This window comes from Antedon bifida, chromosome 4 (genome assembly GCF_963402885.1).
Source record: "Antedon bifida chromosome 4, ecAntBifi1.1, whole genome shotgun sequence".
In the NCBI taxonomy this organism is placed as follows: Eukaryota; Metazoa; Echinodermata; class Crinoidea; order Comatulida; family Antedonidae; genus Antedon; species Antedon bifida.
In genome coordinates this window covers 24,943,286-24,968,089 of record NC_136229.1, presented here as the reverse complement: position 1 = coordinate 24,968,089, position 24,804 = coordinate 24,943,286, and the positions used below count along the sequence as shown (strand labels likewise).

The 24,804-nt window shown below is 35.1% G+C and overlaps 2 protein-coding genes across 2 annotated transcripts in view; both read left to right on the top strand.

The window, feature by feature from the left end:
- Window positions 1–24,804, top strand: part of LOC144839287 (uncharacterized) — a 69,037-nt gene that overhangs the window by 22,054 nt on the left and 22,179 nt on the right. The window contains exons 19-39 of the mRNA XM_078694603.1: window positions 1,816–2,058; window positions 2,152–2,403; window positions 2,667–2,924; window positions 3,127–3,369; window positions 5,227–5,469; window positions 5,562–5,813; window positions 6,099–6,356; window positions 6,558–6,800; window positions 6,966–7,208; window positions 7,299–7,550; window positions 16,795–17,052; window positions 18,307–18,546; window positions 19,295–19,534; window positions 20,088–20,330; window positions 20,613–20,855; window positions 21,074–21,322; window positions 21,741–21,980; window positions 22,694–22,939; window positions 23,085–23,330; window positions 23,811–24,056; window positions 24,454–24,696. Coding sequence (XP_078550729.1) covers window positions 1,816–2,058; window positions 2,152–2,403; window positions 2,667–2,924; window positions 3,127–3,369; window positions 5,227–5,469; window positions 5,562–5,813; window positions 6,099–6,356; window positions 6,558–6,800; window positions 6,966–7,208; window positions 7,299–7,550; window positions 16,795–17,052; window positions 18,307–18,546; window positions 19,295–19,534; window positions 20,088–20,330; window positions 20,613–20,855; window positions 21,074–21,322; window positions 21,741–21,980; window positions 22,694–22,939; window positions 23,085–23,330; window positions 23,811–24,056; window positions 24,454–24,696 — 5,181 coding nt within the window. The remainder of the gene's footprint in view (window positions 1–1,815; window positions 2,059–2,151; window positions 2,404–2,666; window positions 2,925–3,126; window positions 3,370–5,226; window positions 5,470–5,561; window positions 5,814–6,098; window positions 6,357–6,557; window positions 6,801–6,965; window positions 7,209–7,298; window positions 7,551–16,794; window positions 17,053–18,306; window positions 18,547–19,294; window positions 19,535–20,087; window positions 20,331–20,612; window positions 20,856–21,073; window positions 21,323–21,740; window positions 21,981–22,693; window positions 22,940–23,084; window positions 23,331–23,810; window positions 24,057–24,453; window positions 24,697–24,804) is intronic.
- Window positions 3,606–5,102, top strand: LOC144841170 (hyalin-like). The gene is made up of 4 exons (XM_078697391.1): window positions 3,606–3,777; window positions 3,874–4,125; window positions 4,389–4,529; window positions 4,849–5,102. The coding sequence occupies exons 1-4, from the start codon at window positions 3,606–3,608 to the stop codon at window positions 5,100–5,102; spliced, it is 819 nt and encodes a 272-aa protein (XP_078553517.1).

Here is a 24,804-nt window from a genome sequence, read left to right as displayed (position 1 = left end):
CGATATTCCAATTCTGTAATTAGAGTTTACTGTTATGTATAATTTTTATTTACACAGATAATGAGTCTCCAACTTTGAGTTGTATGTCCAATATTATTGTGAACACTGATTTAAATTCAGCAACAGCTAATGTATCTTGGCCTATACCAAATACAACAGACAACAGTGGGATAGAACCTAAATTAACCTCTAACTATGAACCATATACACTGTTTGATATTGGAACAACTCTAGTAATGTACACATCAACAGATGCATCAAATAATATGCAAACTTGCATGTTTAATGTCACTGTAACTGGTAAGTCAAATAATGCGAAAAAATGCATGAACAGTTTACTTGAAAATGTACAATAAGTTTCTTATTTGGTATTTATACATATTACAACTACTAAAACGTAAACAAAATGATAAACTTTCTTATTTAGTATTTCTTTAATCTATTACAGATAATGAAGATCCAATATTTGATTGCCCCAGTGGCAACATTATGGCATATACAGATGAGTCCCAATCATACTCAAATGTTTATTGGAATGTGTCAGTTACTGATAATTCAGGTAATGTTACATATAATTGTACAAGTGAATCTGGTGACCAGTTTGATGCTCTTTGGCCAATTATACCACAAAATGTAAGCTGCATGGCACAGGATCCATCTGGAAATGACGCATCTTGCTTTTTCTCTGTAACTGTTGATGGTGAGTTTATACACATTCTATTATATTAATTTTTGTGTACAAAATGTTCTTTATTTTCGAATCTTATGTCTACAGTATACAAAAACACTACAACAAAATAACTGATTCTCATTAGTTTATTGTTTTATTATTGCAACTAAATAAACATGATCCTGTTGCACAGTATGTTATATTGTACTTTTGGATAATACATTGGTTGGTTTAAACATTCAACTGTTATTATTAAAGAGTTCAATAAAATTGTAATTTTGTTTTTCTTATAGATAATGAAAATCCAAATATAACATGTCCCAGTGACTTCAATGTTACAACAAGCAATGGACAACCAACAGCTTGGATTCAATGGGATGTTGAATACAAAGACAACACAGAATCTTTATATGAGCTCAGCCTAACAGGATCAGGTCTAAGTTATAATCAATCTGGTGAAAACTTTCCAATTGGAACAACAATACTTGAATATATAGTAACTGATGCATTTGGAAACAGTGTTAACTGTACATTTTATGTCACTGTACGAGGTGAATATTAGTTATGTAAAATATTTGTAGATAATTTTAATAATTTTCAGTAAACAAGTTTTCATGGAATTCGTTATAAATAAATATCTTGCATAAGAATGCAAACAATCCACCAACCTCATACCTTCTCACTTGCAATTTTAATTTCTTACCTTTGTGCAATATATTATTTTCATTCAAGTAATCTTTTCCATTCTTTCTAAACAGATAAAGAAGATCCTGTGATATCCAGCTGTCCAATGAACATTGTTTTGAATACTACAAGTATGTTACCATTCACTAATGCTACTTGGATGACTCCAAATGCTACAGATAATTCAGGCAATGTTACCTTAGTCTCTACACATAACCCTGGTGATGGTTTTGCAGCAACAACAACTCAGGTTACTTATACAGCAACTGATCCGTATGGAAACAAAGACATCTGTACATTTAATGTTACTGTAATTGGTAAGATTAATGTTTAATCTGTATTTAACAATTACTATAAAACATGTTAATGTTTTTACACAGTTTCTTTAAAAAATAATACTTTTAAAGAGAAAGATAAACTGCATTACAAAATGTACTTAAATAATGTATTTTTTTCAACAGATACCGAGTCTCCTACTTTGGACTGTGTGTCCAATGTGACTGTGTACACCAATTTCAATTCAGCAACAGCTAATGCATCCTGGCCAATACCAGAAACAACAGACAACAGTGGGTTAGAACCTACATTAACCTCTAACTATGAACCCTATACACTGTTTGATATTGGAACAACTCTAGTAATGTACACATCAACAGATGCCTCAAATAATGTGCAAACTTGCATGTTTAATGTAACTGTAATTGGTAAGTACAACTGATAGGTATACATATTACAACTACTAAAACATAAACAAAATGATAAACTTTCTTATTTAGTATTTCTTAAATCTATTACAGATAATGAAGATCCAATATTTGATTGCCCCAGTGGCAACATTATGGCATATACAGATGAGTCCCAATCATACTCAACTGTTTACTGGAATGTGTCAGTTACTGATAATTCAGGTAATGTTACATATAATTGTACAAGTGAATCTGGTGACCAGTTTGATGCTGTTTGGCCAATTATACCACAAAATGTAAGCTGCATGGCACATGATCCATCTGGAAATGACGCATCTTGCTTTTTCTCTGTAACTGTTGATGGTGAGTTTATACACATTCTATTATATTAATTTTTGTGTACAAAATGTTTTTTATTTTCGAATCTTATGTCTACAGTATACAAAAACACTACAACAAAGTAACTGATTCTCATTAGTTTATTGTTTTATTATTGCAACTAAATAAACATGATCCTGTTGCACAGTATGTTATATTGTACTTTTGGATAATACATTGGTTGGTTTAAACATTCAACTGTTATTATTAAAGAGTTCAATAAAATTGTAATTTTGTTTTTCTTATAGATAATGAAAATCCAAATATAACATGTCCCAGTGACTTCAATGTTACAACAGACAATGGACAACCAACAGCTTGGATTCAATGGGATGTTGAATACACAGACAACACAGAATCTTTATATGATCTCAACCTAACAGGATCAGGTCTAAGTTATAATCAATCTGGTGAACAATTTCCCATTGGAACAACAACACTTGAATATACAGTAACTGATGCATTTGGAAACAGTGTTAACTGTACATTTTATGTCACTGTACGAGGTGAATATTAGTTATGTAAAATATTTTTAGATAATTTTAATAATTTTCAGTAAACAAGTTTTCATGGAATTCGTTATAAATAAACATCTTGTCAAAGAATACAAACAAGCCACAAACATCATGCCTTCTCACTTGCAATTTAATTTCTTACCTTTGTGCAATATGTTATTTTGAATTAATCTTTTCCATTCTTTCTAAATAGATGAAGAAGATCCTGTGATATCCAGCTGTCCAATGAACATTGTTTTGAATACAACAAGTATGTTACCATTCACTAATGCTACTTGGATGACTCCAAATGCTACAGATAATTCAGGCAATGTTACCTTAGTCTCTACACATAACCCTGGTGATGGTTTTGCAGCAACAACAACTCAGGTTACTTATACAGCAACTGATCCATATGGAAACAAAGACATCTGTACATTTAATGTTACTGTAATTGGTAAGATTAACGTTTATTTATTTATTTGTATTGAACAATTATTATAAAACATGTTAATGTATTTACAAAGTTTCTTTAAAAAAATAATACTTTTCATAAAGAAAAAGATAAACTAAATTACAAAATGTACTTTAGATAATGAATTTGTTTCAATTTGTTAAACAGATGCCGAGTCTCCTACCTTGAACTGTGTGTCCAATGTGACTGTGTACACCAATTTAAATTCAGCAACAGCTATGGCATCCTGGCCAATACCAGAAACAAGAGACAACAGTGGGTTAGAACCTACATTAACCTCTAACTATGAACCCTATACACTGTTTGATATTGGAAAAACTCTAGTAATGTACACATCAACAGATGCCTCAAATAATGTGCAAACTTGCATGTTTAATGTAACTGTAATTGGTAAGTACGACTGATAGGTAGGTATAAAAATAACTACTGAAATGTAAAAAAAATTATAAACTGTCTAATATTTGGTATTTTTTTAATCTATTACAGATAATGGAGATCCAGTATTTGATTGTCCCAGTGGCAACATTATGGCATATACAGATGAGTCTCAATCATACTCAACTGTTTATTGGAATGTGTCAGTTACTGATAATTCAGGTAATGTTACATATAATTGTACAAGTGAATCTGGTGACCAGTTTGATGCTCTTTGGCCAATTATACAACAAAATGTAAGCTGCATGGCACAGGATCCATCTGGAAATGACGCATCTTGCTTTTTCTCTGTAACTGTTGATGGTGAGTTTATACACATTCTATTATATTAATTTTTGTGTACAAAATGTTTTTTATTTTCGAATCTTATGTCTACAGTATACAAAAACACTACAACAAAGTAACTGATTCTCATTAGTTTATTGTTTTATTATTGCAACTAAATAAACATGATCCTGTTGCACAGTATGTTATATTGTACTTTTGGATAATACATTGGTTGGTTTAAACATTCAACTGTTATTATTAAAGAGTTCAATAAAATTGTAATTTTGTTTTTCTTATAGATAATGAAAATCCAAATATAACATGTCCCAGTGACTTCAATGTTACAACAGACAATGGACAACCAACAGCTTGGATTCAATGGGATGTTGAATACACAGACAACACAGAATCTTTATATGATCTCAACCTAACAGGATCAGGTCTAAGTTATAATCAATCTGGTGAAAACTTTATAATTGGAACAACAATACTTGAATATATAGTAACTGATGAATTTGGAAACAGTGTTAACTGTACATTTTATGTCACTGTACGAGGTGAATATTACTTATGTAAAATATTTTTAGATAATTTTAATAATTTTCAGTAAAAAAGTTTTCATGGAATTCGTTATAAATAAACATCTTGTCAAAAAATACAAACAAGCCACAAACATCATGCCTTCTCACTTGCAATTTAATTTCTTACCTTTGTGCAATATGTTATTTTGAATTAATCTTTTCCATTCTTTCTAAATAGATGAAGAAGATCCTGTGATATCCAGCTGTCCAATGAACATTGTTTTGAATACAACAAGTATGTTACCATTCACTAATGCTACTTGGATGACTCCAAATGCTACAGATAATTCAGGCAATGTTACCTTAGTCTCTACACATAACCCTGGTGATGGTTTTGCAGCAACAACAACTCAGGTTACTTATACAGCAACTGATCCATATGGAAACAAAGACATCTGTACATTCAATGTTACTGTAATTGGTAAGATTTAACATTTTGTATTCAACAATTACTATAAAACATGTTAATGTATTTAAATTTCTTTAAAAAATATTACTTTTCATAAAGAGAAAGATAAACTGCATTACAAATTTATTTTTTCAATTTATTAAACAGATGCTGAGACTCCTACTTTGAACTGTGTGTCCAATGTGACTGTGTACACCGATTTAAATTCAGCAACAGCTAATGTGTCCTGGCCAATACCAGAAACAACAGACAACAGTCATTTAGAACCTACATTAACCTCTAACTATGAACCCTATACACTGTTTGATATTGGAACAACTCTAGTAATGTACACATCAACAGATGCATCAAATAATATGCAAAGTTGCATGTTTAATGTAACTGTAATTGGTAAGTACGATTAATAGGTATAAATATTACAACTACTAAAACGTAAACAAAATGATAAACTTTCTTATTTGATATTTCTTAATCTATTACAGATAATGAAGATCCAGTATTTGATTGCCCCAGTGGCAACATTATGGCATATACAGATAAGACCCAATCATACTCAACTGTTTACTGGAATGTGTCAGTTAGTGATAATTCAGGTAATGTTACATATAATTGTACGAGTGAATCTGGTGACCAGTTTGATGCTATTTGGCCAATAATACAACAAAACGTAAGCTGTATGGCACAGGATCCATTTGGAAATGAGGCATCTTGCTTTTTCTCTGTAACTGTTGATGGTGAGTTATGTTTATTTTTTGAAATCTATAGTTTACAGTAAACAGTAACAATAAATTACAACAAATAACATATTCTCATTAGTTTATTCTTTGATTATTGCAATTCAATATGAATACACACAGTATGTTATATCATACTTGGCATACTATACTACTATTTCATCAGATTTCATTCACTCATGAGTAAAACCTACGCTAATTATTAAAATTAAGAATCTTGTTTAACACATTCATAGTTAAATATTAAAGAAATTAATAAAAATTGTAATTTTGTTTTTCTTATAGATAATGAAAATCCAAATATAACTTGTCCCAGTGACTTCAATGTGACAACAGACAATGGACAACCAACAGCTTGGATTCAATGGGATGTTGAATACACAGACAACACAGAATCTTTATATGAGCTCAGCCTAACAGGATCAGGTTCAAGTTATAATCAATCTGGTGAACACTTTTCAATTGGAACAACAACACTTGAATATACAGTAACTGATGCATTTGGAAACAGTGATAACTGTACATTTTATGTCACTGTACAAGGTAAAAATTAGTTTTACATTTTTTTTAGATAATTGTAATAATTTTCAGTAAAAAAGTTTTCATGGAATTGGTTAAAAATAAATATCTTGCCCAAGAATACAAACAATCCACCAACCTCATACCTTCTCACTTGCAATTTTAATTTCTTACCTTTGTGCAATCAGTTATTTTGAATTAATCTTTTCCATTCTTTCTAAACAGATGAAGAAGATCCTGTGATATCCAGCTGTCCAATGAACATTGTTTTGAATACAACAACTATGTTACCATTCACTAATGCTACTTGGATGACTCCAAATGCTACAGATAATTCTGGCAATGTTACATTAGTCTCTACACATAACCCTGGTGATGGTTTTGCAGCAACAACAACTCAGGTTACTTACACAGCAACTGATCCGTATGGAAACAAAGACATCTGTACATTTAATGTTACTGTAATTGGTAAGATTAACGTTTATTTATTTATTTGTATTAAACAATTATTATAAAACATGTTAATGTATTTACAAAGTTTCTTTAAAAAAATAATACTTTTCATAAAGAAAAAGATAAACTAAATTACAAAATGTACTTTAGATAATGAATTTGTTTCAATTTGTTAAACAGATGCCGAGTCTCCTACCTTGAACTGTGTGTCCAATGTGACTGTGTACACCAATTTAAATTCAGCAACAGCTAATGTATCCTGGCCAATACCAGAAACAACAGACAACATTGGGTTAGAACCTACATTAACCTCTAACTATGAACCATATACACTGTTTGATATTGGAAAAACTCTAGTAATGTACACATCAACAGATGCCTCAAATAATGTGCAAACTTGCATGTTTAATGTAACTGTAATTGGTAAGTACGATTAATAGGTATAAATATTACTATTAAAATATAAAATAAATTGTTAAACTTTCTTTTTAATATTTCTTTAATCTATTACAGATAATGAAGATCCAGTATTTGATTGCCCCAGTGGCAACATTATGGCATATACAGAAGAGTCTCAATCATACTCAACTGTTTATTGGAATGTGTCAGTTACTGATAATTCAGGTAATGTTACATATAATTGTATGAGTGAATCTGGTGACCAGTTTGATGCTGTTTGGCCAATAATACAACAAAATGTAAGCTGTATGGCACAGGATCCATTTGGAAATGAGGCATCTTGCTTTTTCTCTGTAACTGTTGATGGTGAGTTATGTTTATTTTTTGAAATCTTAAGTTTACAGTAAACAGTAACAATAAATTACAACAAATAACATATTCTCATTAGTTTATTCTTTGATTATTGCAATTGTACATGAATACACACAGTATGTTATATCATACCTGGCATACTACTATTTCATCAGATTTCAATCACTCTTGAGTAAAACCTACGCTAATTATTAAAATTAAGAATACAATACAATACAAATCTTTCTTTATTCTGGAATAGCTCTTTCAATACACAAGTACTGGTCTCCCACGAGGTCCAGATTTGGAAAAAAATACAAGAAAAATAAAAGTAAAAGCTATATTAAAACTATGTACAATAGAAGTTATACAAGATGTTTAAATTCAACTTGACTAAGTGTCTCATAATTTTTACGGATATGTACAGGAAGATTATTCCATAAGGTTGATGCTCTATAATTAAACATTCTCTTTCCATAAATATTGTTCCATGCTGGAACATTTAGAGTTTTAGTTGATTGACTTCTTGTATTTTTTGTGTGAAAAGTGTCCATAAATTTGAATAGATTTGCTAAATAAGATGGTGCTAAACCCTGTAGGCATTTAAATAACATAATTAATAACTCATTTTCCCATCTGTCATGGACACTCTTCCATTTTAGTGAGGACATCAATTCTGTTATAGGGGTGTACATATCAGCATAAAGAATGATTCTAGCTACTCTATTTTGAAGTACTTGAAGACGATTAACAAGTTCTAAGTTACAATTTGACCAAACATTACTACAGTAATCAAAACAGGGTAATACTATTGCATTAGCAAGTAGTCTTAAAGCAAAATTTGGAATATAATATCTTAATCTACGAATAATACCGATACGTTGTGATACTCTAGAAGCTACTTGTTCAACATGCTGTTTCCATGACATAAATGAATCAAATGTAAGTCCAAGATATTTAAAATTGTCAACTCTTTCGACATCATTGCCATTAATAGAAACAGAAATATTATTGAATTTACTAAGTGATATTCTAGTTCCAAATAACATAAATTTTGTTTTCTTTATATTGAGGGTTAGTAAATTGTTATCAAACCAGGTAGTGAACTTACTAACATTTTGATTAATCATGTTCTGTAGAAGAACTGGATCAGATGAGGAACATAATATTGTTGTATCATCTGCATACATGATACATTTATTATTTATCACATCTGGTAAAGAATTAACATAAATTATAAAAAGCAATGGCCCAAGTATTGACCCTTGTGGTATACCAACAGTAATAGGTTTAGAAAATGACAAAGATGATTTGATATTTACAACTTGTGATCTTCCTGATAAGTATGATATAAACCAGTCTATTTCGTGAGATCCCTACCTGTATAGACTCTACATATGCCATTATTCCCAATATGGACACCCCTCGAAAGGAAAATGGAATAGTCCAGGCGCCGTAGCGGGCCGTACAAACGTCTCTCACGCATGACATCGTCCTCATATTCCTTTCGCTTTCCATGGAAAGCGGACGTGTGACCTTGAAACCTTGAAGGAAAACTAATTAAAAGAACAATAACAAAGGACACCTGGCTAGCAACGCATACCTTTGTGGACTTATTGTGTTTAGCAGCATTCTTGTGAACGAAGCTTCTACCAACAGTATCCTTATTGTTTGTAGCCATGTCTGCTCGTAAAGCCGCAGCCTGTTCCGTGTGTGGCGGGCCCCGCCCGTCCACGAAGCTGGACCGCCATTTGGCGTGCCCGCGCTGCCGCAAATGCAGCCAATCTGCGACCTGCGAGGTATGCATACGCTGGCCTGCGGCGAAGTTCATTACCGCCGATGAGTGGGCCTTGGCGCACTCTAGCCCCCCTGGTAGAGCCATGTCTGTTAGCTCCGGGGTCGTACTCCCTGACCCGCCGCCTGTACCTCAGGTGCTAAGCCCGGATATGCTGAAATTAATATCAGAGCAAGTGAGTAAGACCCTAGAGGAGAGGGAGCGTATTAAAACTGGATCGTCCAGGGCACCTCTTCCCGTCCCCTCGCTTAACAATCCAGGTATCGAGGTGCGGGTCTGTGGGGATTCCACTGACATAGATGATGGGTCGGAGCCTGAATTTGACGATGATACGCCTCTCCCGTCCGGACTTCACCAGCTCGTCTCTAGGGCGCTACCGGGTATTCTTTCCCACTTGGGAATCCCGTATGAAACACCTGATGCTTCTGGAGGTTCTCTGGGCGGTGGCCGTTGGGACTCGCTCTCCCAAACTGCGACGACCTCTAATGTGCCTGTTGTGGGGATCCACCCAGACTTGCTGAGACGAATTAACCGTCAGGCCAAAATATTAAGGACCGCTAAGGTCATAAAACCATCTGCCCGGTGCCTGGCAAGCACCTTCCCCGTTCCCGAAGACCAATTTAAAACAATGATTCGGGAACCACAGATACCCCGGGCCGCTAAGAATCGGCTCCGGGATGATCAGCAATTAAAGCCATCAGCGAACATCTTCCCGGATAAAACGCAGGCAATCCTGGAAAGTACCCTGCGCACCCACGATAGGGCTGCCCGGGAAGGGATCCGCGCTGTTAACATCTGCGGGATCCTCCTCTCATTCCTCTCGGATAATGAGGCGGCTCCGACGTTGGTCCCAGACGCCGTTACCATTCTCCGGGAATGTATGGGGCTTATTGCCGATCAGTTCAACACCGTAGTGGTCTCGGCAGGGGATGCCCGGCGCACAAACGTCTTGCGTGCGTCGTCTATTGATCCGGGTCATTTTGAACGGTTCATGGATTCCCCTTCCTTCCAGTCCGAAGATTTATTTTCTGGTCTGTTCGCATCAAGGGAAGAGGCTTGGGCCCGCGAGCTAGAGGCGCGTCGCCAAACCAATTCTAAAGCGTCTGGCGGCGTAAAGCGTCGTGACCGTCGCACTTCTCGCTCGCAACGCTGGGCCACTAACCCTTACCAGGTGCCAAGCCAACCGAGGCCTCCTCCTCAGCCACATTCCTCGTCTTCCATCCCACCTCTCATGGGCACAGGTCTGGGAGTCCATGGGAGTAGACTCGTGGGTTGTTGTAAGTACCCTGTACGCGGGTTACAGGATAGAATTCACCTCACTTCCGCATATGGGTCCACAGAGGCCAACTCAAATTCCTTCCTGCCCAATCAGGAAGAAGGCCTTATTCGATGGGGTCAAAGAATTAATGCAGAAGGGAGCATTCTCACGAGTCCCTCTCACATCCCTTACAAAAGGCTACCTTTCTACACTATTTCTCACAGAAAAGGCATCGGGGGGTTGGCGTCCTATTCTCAACCTCCGAAGTTTAAATCAGTTTATAATCCCGGTAAGGTTCAGAATGGACACGCTGGTCACGGTCCTACGTGGCCTGTGTCCCAGGGACTGGGCAGCATCTCTAGACTTAAAAGACGCCTATTTCCACATTCCCATTTCCCCAGAGGACCGTCATTGGCTACGGTTTCTCCTGGACGGGGAACTATACCAGTTCAGAGCCCTTCCGTTTGGTCTGTCCACTGCCCCACGGGTCTTCACTCGGGTAGTCAAGGCACTGGGGGCAGTATTCCACTCGATGGGGGTAAGAATCTTCATGTACCTGGACGATTGGCTAATTCTTGCAAATTCCAAACAGGCCCTCGTAAGCCACGTCGGCCTTGTATTGAAGATCACAGAAGCCGCAGGTTTCATTATCAATTATCAAAAATCAGTTCTCACCCCGTCTCAGTACCCACTGTTTCTTGGGGCCCGTCTAGATCTCATTCAGTCCCTGGCGTTCCCATCACAAGCTCGCATAGAGACCTGTCGGGCAGCGATAAAACTCCTGTTGTCCCGACCATCATCTCCAGCCCTGATGTGGCTGAAAGTTCTGGGATACCTTGCGAGTTTCGTAGATTTAGTTCCGGACTGCCGACTTCACATGCGTCCGATGCAACTCCACCTCCTTTATCATTTTTCCCCTTCCTCCAGAAACATTCTGGCCCAGGTCCCGCTAAATACATTCGTAGCTTCTCACGTTCAGTGGTGGCTTCAACCAGGAGGGTTGGACGGGGGAAAACCTTTCTCCGATCCTATTCCGTCGGTGCGAGTCACCGTCGACGCCTCCCTCTCTGGGTGGGGCGGTCATGCGCCTTCCGAGCAGGTAGCGGGAACCTGGACCATGTTGGAATCAGCCCTCCACATAAATGTCCTAGAACTTCTTGCAGTCTCAAATACTCTACACAGCCTGCTCCACTTATGTCACGGGGAGGCTGTTTTGGTGCTGTCCGACAGCGCCACGGTGGTATCTTACATCAACCGTCAGGGCGGGACGCACTCCCCAACCCTGTGTTGTTACACATGGCAGCTCCTAAACTGGTGCCACCAGCAGGGGATCCACCTAAAAGCAATTCACATTCCCGGCAAACTCAACACGATTGCCGATGCCCTCTCCCGTCGCAAGGGCTCTGTCTTTCCGACCGAGTGGATGTTATCGACAGCCGTCGTCCAACAGATCTTCAACACGTTTGGACGACCTCTCATCGACCTGTTTGCGACGAACCGGAATGCTCAACTTCCGATTTTTTGCTCCCGGTACCCAGAAGGCACGGCCTGGGCCACCGACGCCCTGTCGATCTCATGGAACGGGATGTGGGCGTATGCCTTTCCGCCTCTTTCCCTCATCCCTCTGGTCATATCTCACATTCGCCGCCATCAATGCAAAATCCTCCTGGTAGCTCCATGGTGGTCTCGCCAAACTTGGTTTCCCACAATGCTGAGTCTGCTTTATTCTCAGCCCAGGACCCTGCCAATTCGGCCCGATCTCTTAGTTCAATCCCGGGCCCGGCTGGGCCTTCACAACCTGCAATCCCTGACGCTGACTGCCTGGCCCTTGTCAGGAATCGCCTCAGAAGTGCAGGAATTCCAGACGGGCCTGCCTTGTTGGCAGCCCAGTCTCGACGGGAGTCGACAAGAACACTATACAACAGCCGCCTTAAGCGTTTTTATCAATGGTGTGCCGGTTATGAAATCGATCCTCATTCCGCCTCTCTAGGCGATGTCTCCCGGTTTCTCCATGGCCTATTTGAGTCGGGACTCCAGGTCAGAACCATAGCGGGGTACCGGTCAGCTATTGCGGTAGTATTACCGAGGTTCCCCGACGGATCGTCAGTATCCTCCTCTTTAGAACTATCGATGCTGATAAGAGGAATGTTTAATGTTCGACCTCCCGTGCGGTCTTTGCTTCCCCGGTGGGACTTAAACTCGGTCCTTGAGGCCCTTACAAAGCCGCCATACGAACCCCTTGGTTCAGCATCTCTGCTCGATATTTCTATTAAGACTGCGTTTCTAGTATCCGCAGCGTCATGTAAGCGTAAGGGTGAGATTCACGCACTTTCCTTAGACCCTGGCCATATTCGGTTTGAGAACAACGGTGTTCGTCTCACTTTCCGAGCAGGGTTCTTAGCAAAGACCCAAACCCTGAACCACTCTCCACCAACCATTTTTATTTCTAAAATTTCCTCGCACTCCTCTGTGCGAGAAGACAGGCTTTGGTGCCCAGTGCGTGCGATACAAATATATGTTAATCGCACGCAACATTTACGAAACGGAACGTCACATCTGTTTGTGACGACAATAAAACCCCATGGCCCCGCCTCTAAGGATACGATAGCCCGTTGGGTCGTTTCCGCCATCAAGTCAGCGTATGCATCTTCACGCTTGCCGCCGCCAGCTCATATGCACGAGGTGCGTGGCTCAGTGGCTTCGTGGGCGTTATTTCGGGGTGTGCCTGTTTCGGATATTTTAGCGGCGGCATGGTGGAGAGCTCAGACCACTTTTTCATCGTGCTACCTTCAGGACGTTGTCTCGTCCCAGGCGACCGTAGCGTCGGCAATTTGTCGGCCTCCTAAGTAGGGTAAGTTTGGTTTTAGTCACAATCACGCCCTCCTCCTGATGCCGGTGCTACTCTGGCATATGTAGAGTCTATACAGGTAGGGATCTCACGAAATAGACTACACAAACCAGCAGTGGTGTTGGTAGTCTATGAGTGAGATACCTACCTGTATAGCAATCCCTCCCGCCTCCCCTCGCCGTGATCACGTGGATCTCGGAATATGAGGACGATGTCATGCGTGAGAGACGTTTGTACGGCCCGCTACGGCGCCTGGACTATTCCATTTTCCTTTCGAGGGGTGTCCATATTGGGAATAATGGCATATGTAGAGTCTATACAGGTAGGTATCTCACTCATAGACTACCAACACCACTGCTGGTTTGTGTAATTTAAGGCATTACCATGCACACCGTATTGTTTTAATTTACTAAAAAGCAGATTATGATTTATGGTGTCAAAAGCCTTTTGCAAATCTAAAAAAATAGCAGCTGTAACATTACCTTCATTTATATTTTTTAGAATGTAGTCAGAAAAATCAGTGTCGTATTAGTTGAATGGTTACGTCTAAAACCAGATTGACAAGGGTTTAAAATATTATTTTCCGACAAGTAGTAATAAAGTTTATTGTGTACTATTCTTTCAATTATCTTTGAAACTATAGGCAATACTGAAATTGGTCTGTAATTTCCAACATCAGATGTATCTCCTCCTTTGAACACTGGGGTAACTTTAGCAGTTTTCCATTTACAAGGAAATGTTGCTGTAATAAACGACAAGTTTATTATGTAATTAAGTGAGTGACATACAATGGGACCAGCTAATTTTAAGAGCTTAACATCAAAACCATCCAAGCCTGAAGCTTTGTTATTTGAAAAGCTATTGATTATATCAAATACACAATCAGGAGTTACAATGTGAAAATCAAAATTGTTTAAAATAATGTTAGTAGGGTTAGTGTTAGTATTACAAGGTAGATTATGTTTCTTAGCAAGATTATTACCAATAGAAGAAAAATAACCATTAAATTTATTAGCTATTTCTTTATCATTATTTGAGAGTCCACTACCAACCCGAACAGAGGAGATAGCTTGTTTTTTATCAGGAATAATTTTTTTAATGGTTTCCCACAATTTTTTAGAATTTGTGGTATTTGCTGTTATAGCATCTGTACAAATTTTCTTTTTAAGTGATCTATTTAGTTTATTTGCTTGATTCCTCAAACTTTTTGCCTTATTCCAGTCTGCCTCATCATTTGTTTTATGAGCTTTCTTAAAATAATAGTCTCTATCTTTTGTTAATTTTAGGTATTCTTTAGTAATCCATTCAGGCATTGAAGTTTTTACTCTCTTAATTCTACGAGGTGCATGTTTATTGCAAGCATAATTAAATAAATTTGACCAAATATCCCAAGCTTTATCTACATCAGAACATTCCATGACTAAACTCCAATCTTGTTTTTTAACAGAGTCAATGAAATCGTTCGCATTAAACTTTTTAAATGACCTAGAATTTGTTGTTTTTGGTTGACCTTTTATTTTCTTATACTTGCGAATTAAGTAAATTAATGAATGGTCACTTATTCCAAGACTATAAACTCCTGATTCAGAATACTTCTTGAGATTTGAAACAAAAATAAGATCTAATATTGTTTTACTTGAATCGGTGATTCGTGTACTCTCATTAATTAATTGTTTTAAGTTACTATGATTTTCTAAATTCTTAATTTTAGTTTGATTTACCTTTTTGGAAATATCAAGGTTGAAATCTCCGAGTACAATTACTTCATCATATTCAGATGTATAATGTTGGAATAAACTATCAATGTCTGTTATGTAATCTATATTGGCACTCGGGGGTCTGTAAACTGTTCCAACAAGAAAAGGCTTAGTATGTGGTAAATTAATTTCTATCCATAGACTTTCAACATTGTCAGCAATGTTATTTGTTATTATTTTATGTACAATACACTCTTTAATATAACACAAAATTCCACCTCCTATTTTGTTTTTCCTATCAAATCTGCAAATATTATACCCATTTATAGTGAGCTCTGTGTTATCAATATTCTTATCAAGCCAACTTTCAGTTAAACATAGTATGTCAATGTTATTTTTATCTAAAAGTACATTAATTTGATCAACTTTGTTTCGCAGGCTTTGAACATTTAGATGCGTAATTTTAAGCCCTTTACCAAGATACAGATCATTGTTTATAGGATCATTAAGAAATGGTAATTCAGATACAGTATTTTTAATAAAGCAGGCGGAACACCACCAATTGTCAAAGTTATGTTTAACCATTACGCAGTTTACATGAAAATCTAATGTGCAACATTTACATGAAATATGTGATTCACATGATTTTATGTACTTTAAACAGTCGGCACATGTACCAACTGTCACACCTTTATTTGTTTGTTGAGATTGCTTTATGTTTGCAGGATGTTGTATGCAAGATCTCTTAAAAAAGCAATATAGTTCATTGCGATAAGTTTAATACCAGACTGATTCAAGTGAAGTCCATCCTTGGCAAGTTGTTGTAGACTGATGTTTGAGTTGTCAATGAATGCCCAGTTGAGTGTACTGCACTTGTCATGTAGCCTAGCATTGAATTCCTTGACCCAAGCATATCTACCTGCGTTTTGATGCATAATTTGATTGCAATATGGATAGATGTGTCGGCGTCCCTGATACAGTTACATAACAAAGTAATGAGTTTGATGCATTTCATCGGCATACAGTCATTTGTGTTGTTTGTTCCACAATGTATAATAACGCTTGATGGGTTTTGCTCTTGTATTAACACAGGTGCTAATTTGATCCACATTTCAAGTTTGCTTCCTGGGATACAGCAGTTGATCACTCTCATACGACTAGACATTCTTCTCCCAACTAAATGTTTTGGAATAGAGTCACCGATTATGAGCACAGTTTGTTTTCTACCACCATGTGATGTTTTAATTGTTTAACACATTCAAAGTTAAATATTAAAGAAATTAAAGATGTATTGTCCCCCAAAATCATGAAAAATAAAGATTTTTAAAATCGGACTTTGAATAGGCCATTTTGCAGTTTTAATGAAGTTGTCCACTTCCATAAGAAAAAAAACGGGGGAAAAAAATTATTTCACCTATAAAAAGACAAAATAAACAGTTAATTTTCCCAAAAACTCATTGTCTTCCAGACAATTTGACCATTTTTTGCTTTAAATTACATTTTTCTCAGGTAAATAAATTTTTTTCAGACCCAATTTTTTGTGAGAGTGAATAACTATTATGTGACATTAAAATAACATATTCAACAAAAAAATTTAAAAAAATTTTTTTTAGGGTGACAATATATCTTTAATAAAATTTGTAATTTTGTTTTTCTTATAGATAATGAAAATCCAAATATAACTTGTCCCAGTGACTTCAATGTGACAACAAACAATGGACAACCAACAGCTTGGATTCAATGGGATGTTGAATACACAGACAATACAGAATCTTTATATGATCTCAACCTAACAGGATCAGGTCCAAGTTATAATCAATCTGGTGAAAACTTTCCAATTGGAATAACAAAGCTTGAATATACAGTAACTGATGCATTTGGAAACAATGCTAGCTGTACCTTTTATGTCACTGTGCGAGGTGAATATTTGTTGTGTAAAATATTATTTATGATTTTTGTGATTTGAAGTCAGTGTGTTGTCACCTGCAATGATTGATTTTTTATTTTCTTGTAGTTTTTACCATGTTAACATGTGCAAATCTATAAGCAAAAGCCCACTAGACATTTTTTTAAACCTTATTATAATTATGAGGAAAGCGTTGTAGTCACCCAACCCCAAGACAAATTGCTCATTAATTTTTTCAGCACACAATCGTCTTGTTCTGCAATGAAAGCTGTCCAGAACAGGCAATGTAAAGTTAAACAGCTACACATATTCAAGCAACTTTTTTTAAGGAACTAAATCTAATTTCACTTAAAGTTATAAATACTCATCACCAATATATTTTTGTATTTTTTTCATAACTGTGTATTGATCATCATTTTCCACAAAGATTTTACGACAAATTTATACATACAGGCAAAGAACTTATAACACAAGAATCTCCTGTTCTTCAATTTGCATTCAAAACACAGTATCGGAAGTACAGGGTTAAAAGGTCAAACTAGGAAGTCAATTACTCGACCCCCTAGAGTATTAGCAGATCCCCTCTATGATTTTGACTTTCTAATTTGATGCGGGGCCCTACTCCATGGCGCCACCCATAGCTCTATTCTATCCCACAATGCCTTTCGAAATTGTTACGCGCTTCGGACGAACAGGAGATTCTTGTGTTATAAGTTCTTTGATACAGGTCATTCAATTATATCCAAGATTTCAAAACTTGATCACACTCAACAAATAATTTGGTACAAATTTTTACCTTTTTCGTGGTAAAACACCAAAAAATGCAAATATTTTCAAAAAGATTGCAAAATAATATTTATTATCAAGCAACACATGCTTTTACCACTATCAATAGAAAATGTATTATGATGATTTATCCTACAACTGAAATGTATCGCTACATGAGAAATGTACCGTTTTTTCTGGCTGTTTCACTTTATCGTTTTTATTTAGCTTTTTGCCTATTTTAATTTGAATCTCAATTGAGATCCAGCCACAGCATTGCCATTTTTCAGTAATTTGTCTTTGCATGTATATTTGTATATATCAATTTTGTATATTTTGGTAATGGCGTCTCTGCCACAAGCCTGTTGCGTTTTAGGTGAAGCCACCATTTTTTGAAATAATTTGTTATGATTGATTGAACTGCTTTTAAGTTATAATTGCAGAATGGAGACTAAAATATGTTTTTGTACTGTATGTTAACTCACTTTATTATTTTATCTAGATACTGAACATCCAATGTTGACATGTCCAGATGACATTGTGAACACGACTGTGATTGGTGAGGCATATGGCATTGCTTATTGGGTTGAACCAAACATTACAGACAACTCTGGCATGGTTCAAGTCAACATGTCAAACGTTTCTGGTGATCGATTCAATCTAGGCAATACAACAGTTTATTACTACGCTGAAGATCCATATGAAAACTCTGTTGACTGTAGTTTTATTGTTACAATCAATGGTAATATCATTTATTGTTTTATAACAGTTTGTATAAGATCTCAGTACAAACACATTTATCTATTGATGATATACATTTATTCAAGTAGCAAAAAGGCTGAATTGAATCAATGGTAATATCATTTATTGTTTTATAACAGTTTGTATAAGATCTCAGTACAAACACATTTATCTATTGATGATATACATTTATTCAAGTAGCAAAAAGGCTGAATTGAGTTTTAATTTGCATGAGGGAAAACATGAAAATGTAAAAATATTCAACAGATATTATAAAATATATTAATAATAATAATACATAAATTGTTCATTCATTAAATACAAATATTGTACATAACAATTCGTTCATCAAACTTTAATAAACTTTTGTTTATTAAACGAATAAAATACGAACAGGGCTAGTGTAGCATTTAGCAGCAAATTGTTGATATGCTTACTAAACGTCTCATCACTCATGTTTGATTATTTGATGAAATATTAATTATAATGCCCAATGGATGCAAAAAACATAAATTATTATTAATTGGAATAAAATGAAGACACATTTTATAGCAGTCTGCATAGAAACCACGTGTCTATACATTTGGTTTAACTTAGTTCCGATTAATTTTGCCATGTCTGAAGTTTTCCAGAGATAATGTTGAAAGTTGAAAACCGTTAGACAAATGCTAAAAGTTTTAAAATGCTATAACTCTTTAAAGAAAATTAATAAAGTGCAAGAAAGAGGATTTACATTTTTTTGCTTTTAGATTTCCAAATACCAATCTTTGATCCATGTCCTAGTGACATAGAGGTGAACACAGATCCTACGCTTCCATATGCTGTAGTAAACTGGACCATTTCTGTATATGATAACGTTGGTGTCACTCCACTGAAAAACAACCATAACCCTCTTGATCAATTTAGTATCACACTTACAGAGGTGATATATGTTGCAACAGACACTGACGGCAATCAAGCGGAGTGTAAATTTAATATCACAGTAACAGGTAACACTCCTTTGAGTAAATTAACTTTTATGAGACACTACAAACTTTCAAATGTGCTTTATTCCAATTGTCTATTACCTCAAAACCTAGAATTATCTGAGAGTCCCAAATGATCAGCAATTGCTGGATGGATCACTCTCATTAAATATGGTTCAAATAAAATAAAATATAAAAAAGAATTAACTTTGCTGATGAAAGATAGTGGCCAATCAGCTGAAAAGAAAATAATTATGCAACAGTGTTGAAAGTGTGTAAAAACTGCACAACCTGTCATTGATGTCTTGTGTCTAAACTCAATTCCTAATCTATCCATTTAGAATTAGATATTAACATGTTGTTCCTGTGTATACACAAACACTGAGCATAGATAGTAGCTACTACGTAGATGCTATGAGCATCTAAAATTGATAAACACTAGATAAAAATAATTACTTTTACATAAAACGTACAGTATTAGAAAATTAATAATTCTTCCACTTTCACTTGAGTAACTAACGTATCATTCAATATTATTTCTTTGTAATTGATTATTGTGTAATTTTATTTTTTAAAGATAATGAAATACCGGTAATTGATGGATGTCCTGGAGATGTTAGAATAAACACAACAAGTGGTTTATCAACAGGCATGTACAGCTGGCCTCAGCTGAATGCTACCGACAACTCTGGTTTTGTTACTTTGTTTGGTCCTCAACCACCTGGCAACACTTTCACAATTGGAGACACATCGGTCACTTACATTGCTACTGATAATGACAATAACCTGGCTGAATGTGAATTTACAGTTACTGTTAATGGTAATAAACATTGTAATTTATTAAATTGTACAGGCATTAATTTTGAATATAATAATTATATTCAATATTTTACTAGGTAATTTAATAATAATAACATTTATTTCCACAAATAAAAGAGAAAAATACAGAGTAACATAATAAATATAAATATATAATTACCTATACTTTTAAATTAATTGTGTAACACAAAATGTGTTTAATAATAGGTGAAACTATAGATTTACAGTTATTGCAATGTACAGTAAACAGAATTTGGTCATAATTAAATGTTATCTTCTTAAGATATGGAAGCACCAGTAATCAGTAGTTGTCCAGAAGATATGATTGCCTTTGCAGACGTTGGTGATGCCTATGCCAATGTGTCATGGGTTGAACCAACTGCAATGGACAACTCTGGATCTTTCACATTTGAACCTGACAGGGATATCAATAGCGGGTTTCCAATTGGTTCTACCATAGTTACATATACAGCAATTGATGAGTCTGGAAATCAGGCAACATGCTCATTTAATTTAACAGTATTTGGTAAGCTCTTTATATTTAGTATTTTTAAGTAGATGTGACAGTATTAGTATAGGTGAAACAGTTGTCATCTAATTGAATGTGAATATACTTCACAAAATGCACAAGCTCTTCTTTATTCACTAGAAGACACTTGGTATTATTTTATAGTTATATGCTATGTATGATGATGCTATGTATTTATTGTATTGTATTTACTAATCTCGTTAAATTTATTGCAGAAAATGATGAAGAGGATCCAGTTTTTGAAAACTGCCCTACAGATTTAAATCGCACTACCATTGCTGGTAAGAGTTACAATATTGCAGAATGGCCAGATATTGAAGTAACTGATAACATTCAAGTTTACAACACAAGTATGACGCACATGAGTGGAGATAACTTCTCTATTGGAATGACAGAGGTTGTGTATACTGCCTTTGATTCAGCTGGAAATATTATGTACTGCAATTTCATAGTATGGATTATTGGTAATTAATGTGTTATTGTTTGTTTTATTGTTTGCTTTATTGTTGTTATTTAATATCTGTAATAAATTTTTAAATAGTATTGCTAAGCTTATTTACAAAAACTGTTTATTTTTTCTCTTTGTAAATAATATTCTACAATTGTTTCAATCTTTTTTATTGTTAATTCATTATTTTTTATGTGATGCATTAGAGATGAAATTAATTTGTAAAACAATTATCAGTTTATATTTTATCATTGATAATAATTACTATGTCTCAGTCAGGTATTATTATTGTTAGTTACTTACCTAATTATACCTACTTTAGTGCCTTCGAGACTCCTCTGTTCAATGGCACCGATTCAAGTTATATTGATAAAATATGTGTATACTATCATTATACTATAAAAATACTGTAAAATTAAATTGGTTTTAATTAGATGATGAAATTCCAACATTGAATTGTCCAGACGATATTTATCAAGTTGCTTCTACTGGCAAAAATTCATCTAATGTCACATGGGATGAACCAGTAGCTGCTGACAATTCCGGAGAAAACACGCTCACATCAAATTACAAATCAAGATCCATGTTCTATATTGGCGAGACGGTTGTTGCTTACACTATCGTGGATCCATCTGGAAACGGCAACAACTGCTCATTCACAGTCAATGTTACAGGTTAGTTGACTCCCAGTCCATGAATAAAAAGAATAAAGTATTAATCAAAAGTAGCCCTTTCCCTATAAAATGCTCACAATATATCTCCTCAATAAAAACACACTCAATGCTCCATTCTTTAGATCATACATTATATAATTGATCACAATCCACAGTTTTTAAAATTTTAGCAAATAAGTAAGTAATAAGTAAATTTGTATTAAAAAATATATATATATGAATTATTTTTTTAGCTAAATGTGACAAATTAATTGATGAGGTCTATTTAAGTAAGGTGACTTTAAAAGAAATCACTGCAAATCAATGTGCTTAAGTGTATTATGGTGCAAACAAGAAAAAAGGGCATTTATAATATTAATCATTTAAGTTGTTATTGAATGCATTGATCCAAACCGGTCAGTGATAATATACTGATGAAAATGAATTAATTATTTGAATAAGGATGAGGAAATCTGTGAGAAGAAGGTTGCCCTAACCGAGATTCTAACTCGTAACCTTCTACTTGATATACAGTTTTCCTAATTATAAGACAACTGGAGATATCATAGTACTTTTCAAATTTGATTGGATAGCATGAACCCCCTTGGCATTGTATTGAAAAACAGTTTTTTCACATGTGTACGCACGTGCAACTGAGATCAAACTGATACGCCCTCGTCAATATATTTAAAAAACATTTGTCGGTAACTTATTTACTTATTGATTTTTATTAGATAATGAAGCTCCAACCATATCAAATTGTCCAGTAAGTATTACAGTTGAAATGGATGAAGGCAAAAATTCAACTGACGTAACTTCAAATTATAATGAGCCAACAATCACTGATAACAATATTCTGTCAGATGTTAAGGTCATCCCAAGTGGTCGGATATTTTTTTCCGGAACAACCACCGTAACTTACACAGCCATCGATGTATCTGAAAATATAGCAATTTGCTCTTTTGGTGTAACAGTTATTGGTAATTTATTCTGTTTGTTTTATGTAATTAGAATATGTTCCATTACATACTTATTTAATCTTTTTTAAACAATCTGATTACAAAAATTCTTTGGAAAATAAACCGTGAGTATTATTTAAATAAACAATTATACATTGTGTTTCAGACACTCAGCCACCAGCATACAGTGGATGCCCTTCTAGTCCAATAGTTGAACTTGTTCCTATGGGAATGGCAAATAGATCTGTATCATGGACAGAACCAACGGCCATGGATAATGCTGGAGTCTTCAATGAAACATCCACTCACAGACCTGGTGATGATTTTGGAATAGGAACCGTTACAGTGACTTACACAGTATTTGACGTCTTTGGGTTAAGCAGTACTTGTATGTTTGAAATAACAGTGCAAGGTATTTTGTGCAAGTTTTCTTGAGTTATAAAATATATATAAGAATTTTTTTTTTCTTAGTATACAACCATCTACCTAAGCTAATTTTTAGATTTTTTCAGAGAAAGAAAGTATTTTCATATCTTAGAGTGACATTTTTTTACAAATCTTTGTATCTTTATGTACAATTTACAATTCTTGTTTTATGATCTGAAAAAGCCACCATTATTTGTATACGAGCTTGAAAACATATCAAATAAAATTAAATAGCTCAAAATCAATAACATCACAACAAGTTACACATGTCTTGACCCTTAGCCTCACTTATTACCATTTTCTGAGAATTCACACTGTTTTCTGTACTCTGTCCACTTGAGTTTTATACTAAAATATTGAAAATTATGTTTAATCTGTTCCACTTAAATGATGTCGATCTTGGTCTTCCAGATTGAAAACACAACTCCTTCTGTTGACTTTCCTACCATTTATTTGTTATATACAGACACTGAAAATCCTGTATTTATGAACTGTCCCATAAGTCCAATAGAAGTAGGCACAAATGAAGGCCTAGCATATTCCAATGTGTCATGGGATGATCCTCAACCTATGGACAATTCTGGTGTGTTTACTGTCACTCAAATAGACTACCCTGGTGATGGGTTTTATGTTGGTTTTCACACTGTATCGATAACAGCTGTAGATGAAGACGGTAACATTGGTATCTGCTCTTTTACTATTATTGTCGAAGGTAATCTTTTAATTTATGTATTCAATTTTTAAAATATGACAATTTCTCTGCAACGGAAACAGGCATAAATATTGACTTTTTTATTTTACTATTGTTTTTGCTTTTGTATTTCATTTCATTCAATTTACATGTAATCAAATAGTACAATTAATATTTGTTGGTAGTCATAAGTATTCAGTTTGATTATTCTACTTCATGTGGCTTTCAAAACTAATACTACACAATAAAATAGATAAAATAAACAAATTATAAATTGTAGTAATCACTTCCTTAGTCCCTTTTAACTGAAGTGCCACAGGACATATTTACAAAGTTTTGGGGGAAAAAGACACACACAGAGACTCTGATGATTAGCGTTTTGTTTGCTTGATTTCCTTTATTTCTTCTCTTATTTCAGATAATGAAGACCCAGAATTCAATTGCAGCCTTCCTTCTGTAACAGTCTACGTCGGTATGAACAGTTCTACTACACAAGCTGATTGGATATTAGAAGATGCTACCGATAATGTAGGCGTGGTCAGAATGACACAGAGTCACAACCAATCATATTACTTTGATATAGGCATGACCATGGTTACGTACAACGCTTGGGATGAAGCTGGCAATGAGGGCTCATGTTCATTCCATGTAATTGTAATAGGTAATCTTTTTTATTGTTATTTTTACAAAAAATTGCATAATATTTTGATAATAAAACACCTGTTGTTTAAGGGAACTGTCATTGTTACAGAAATGTTTCAGTTTTTTT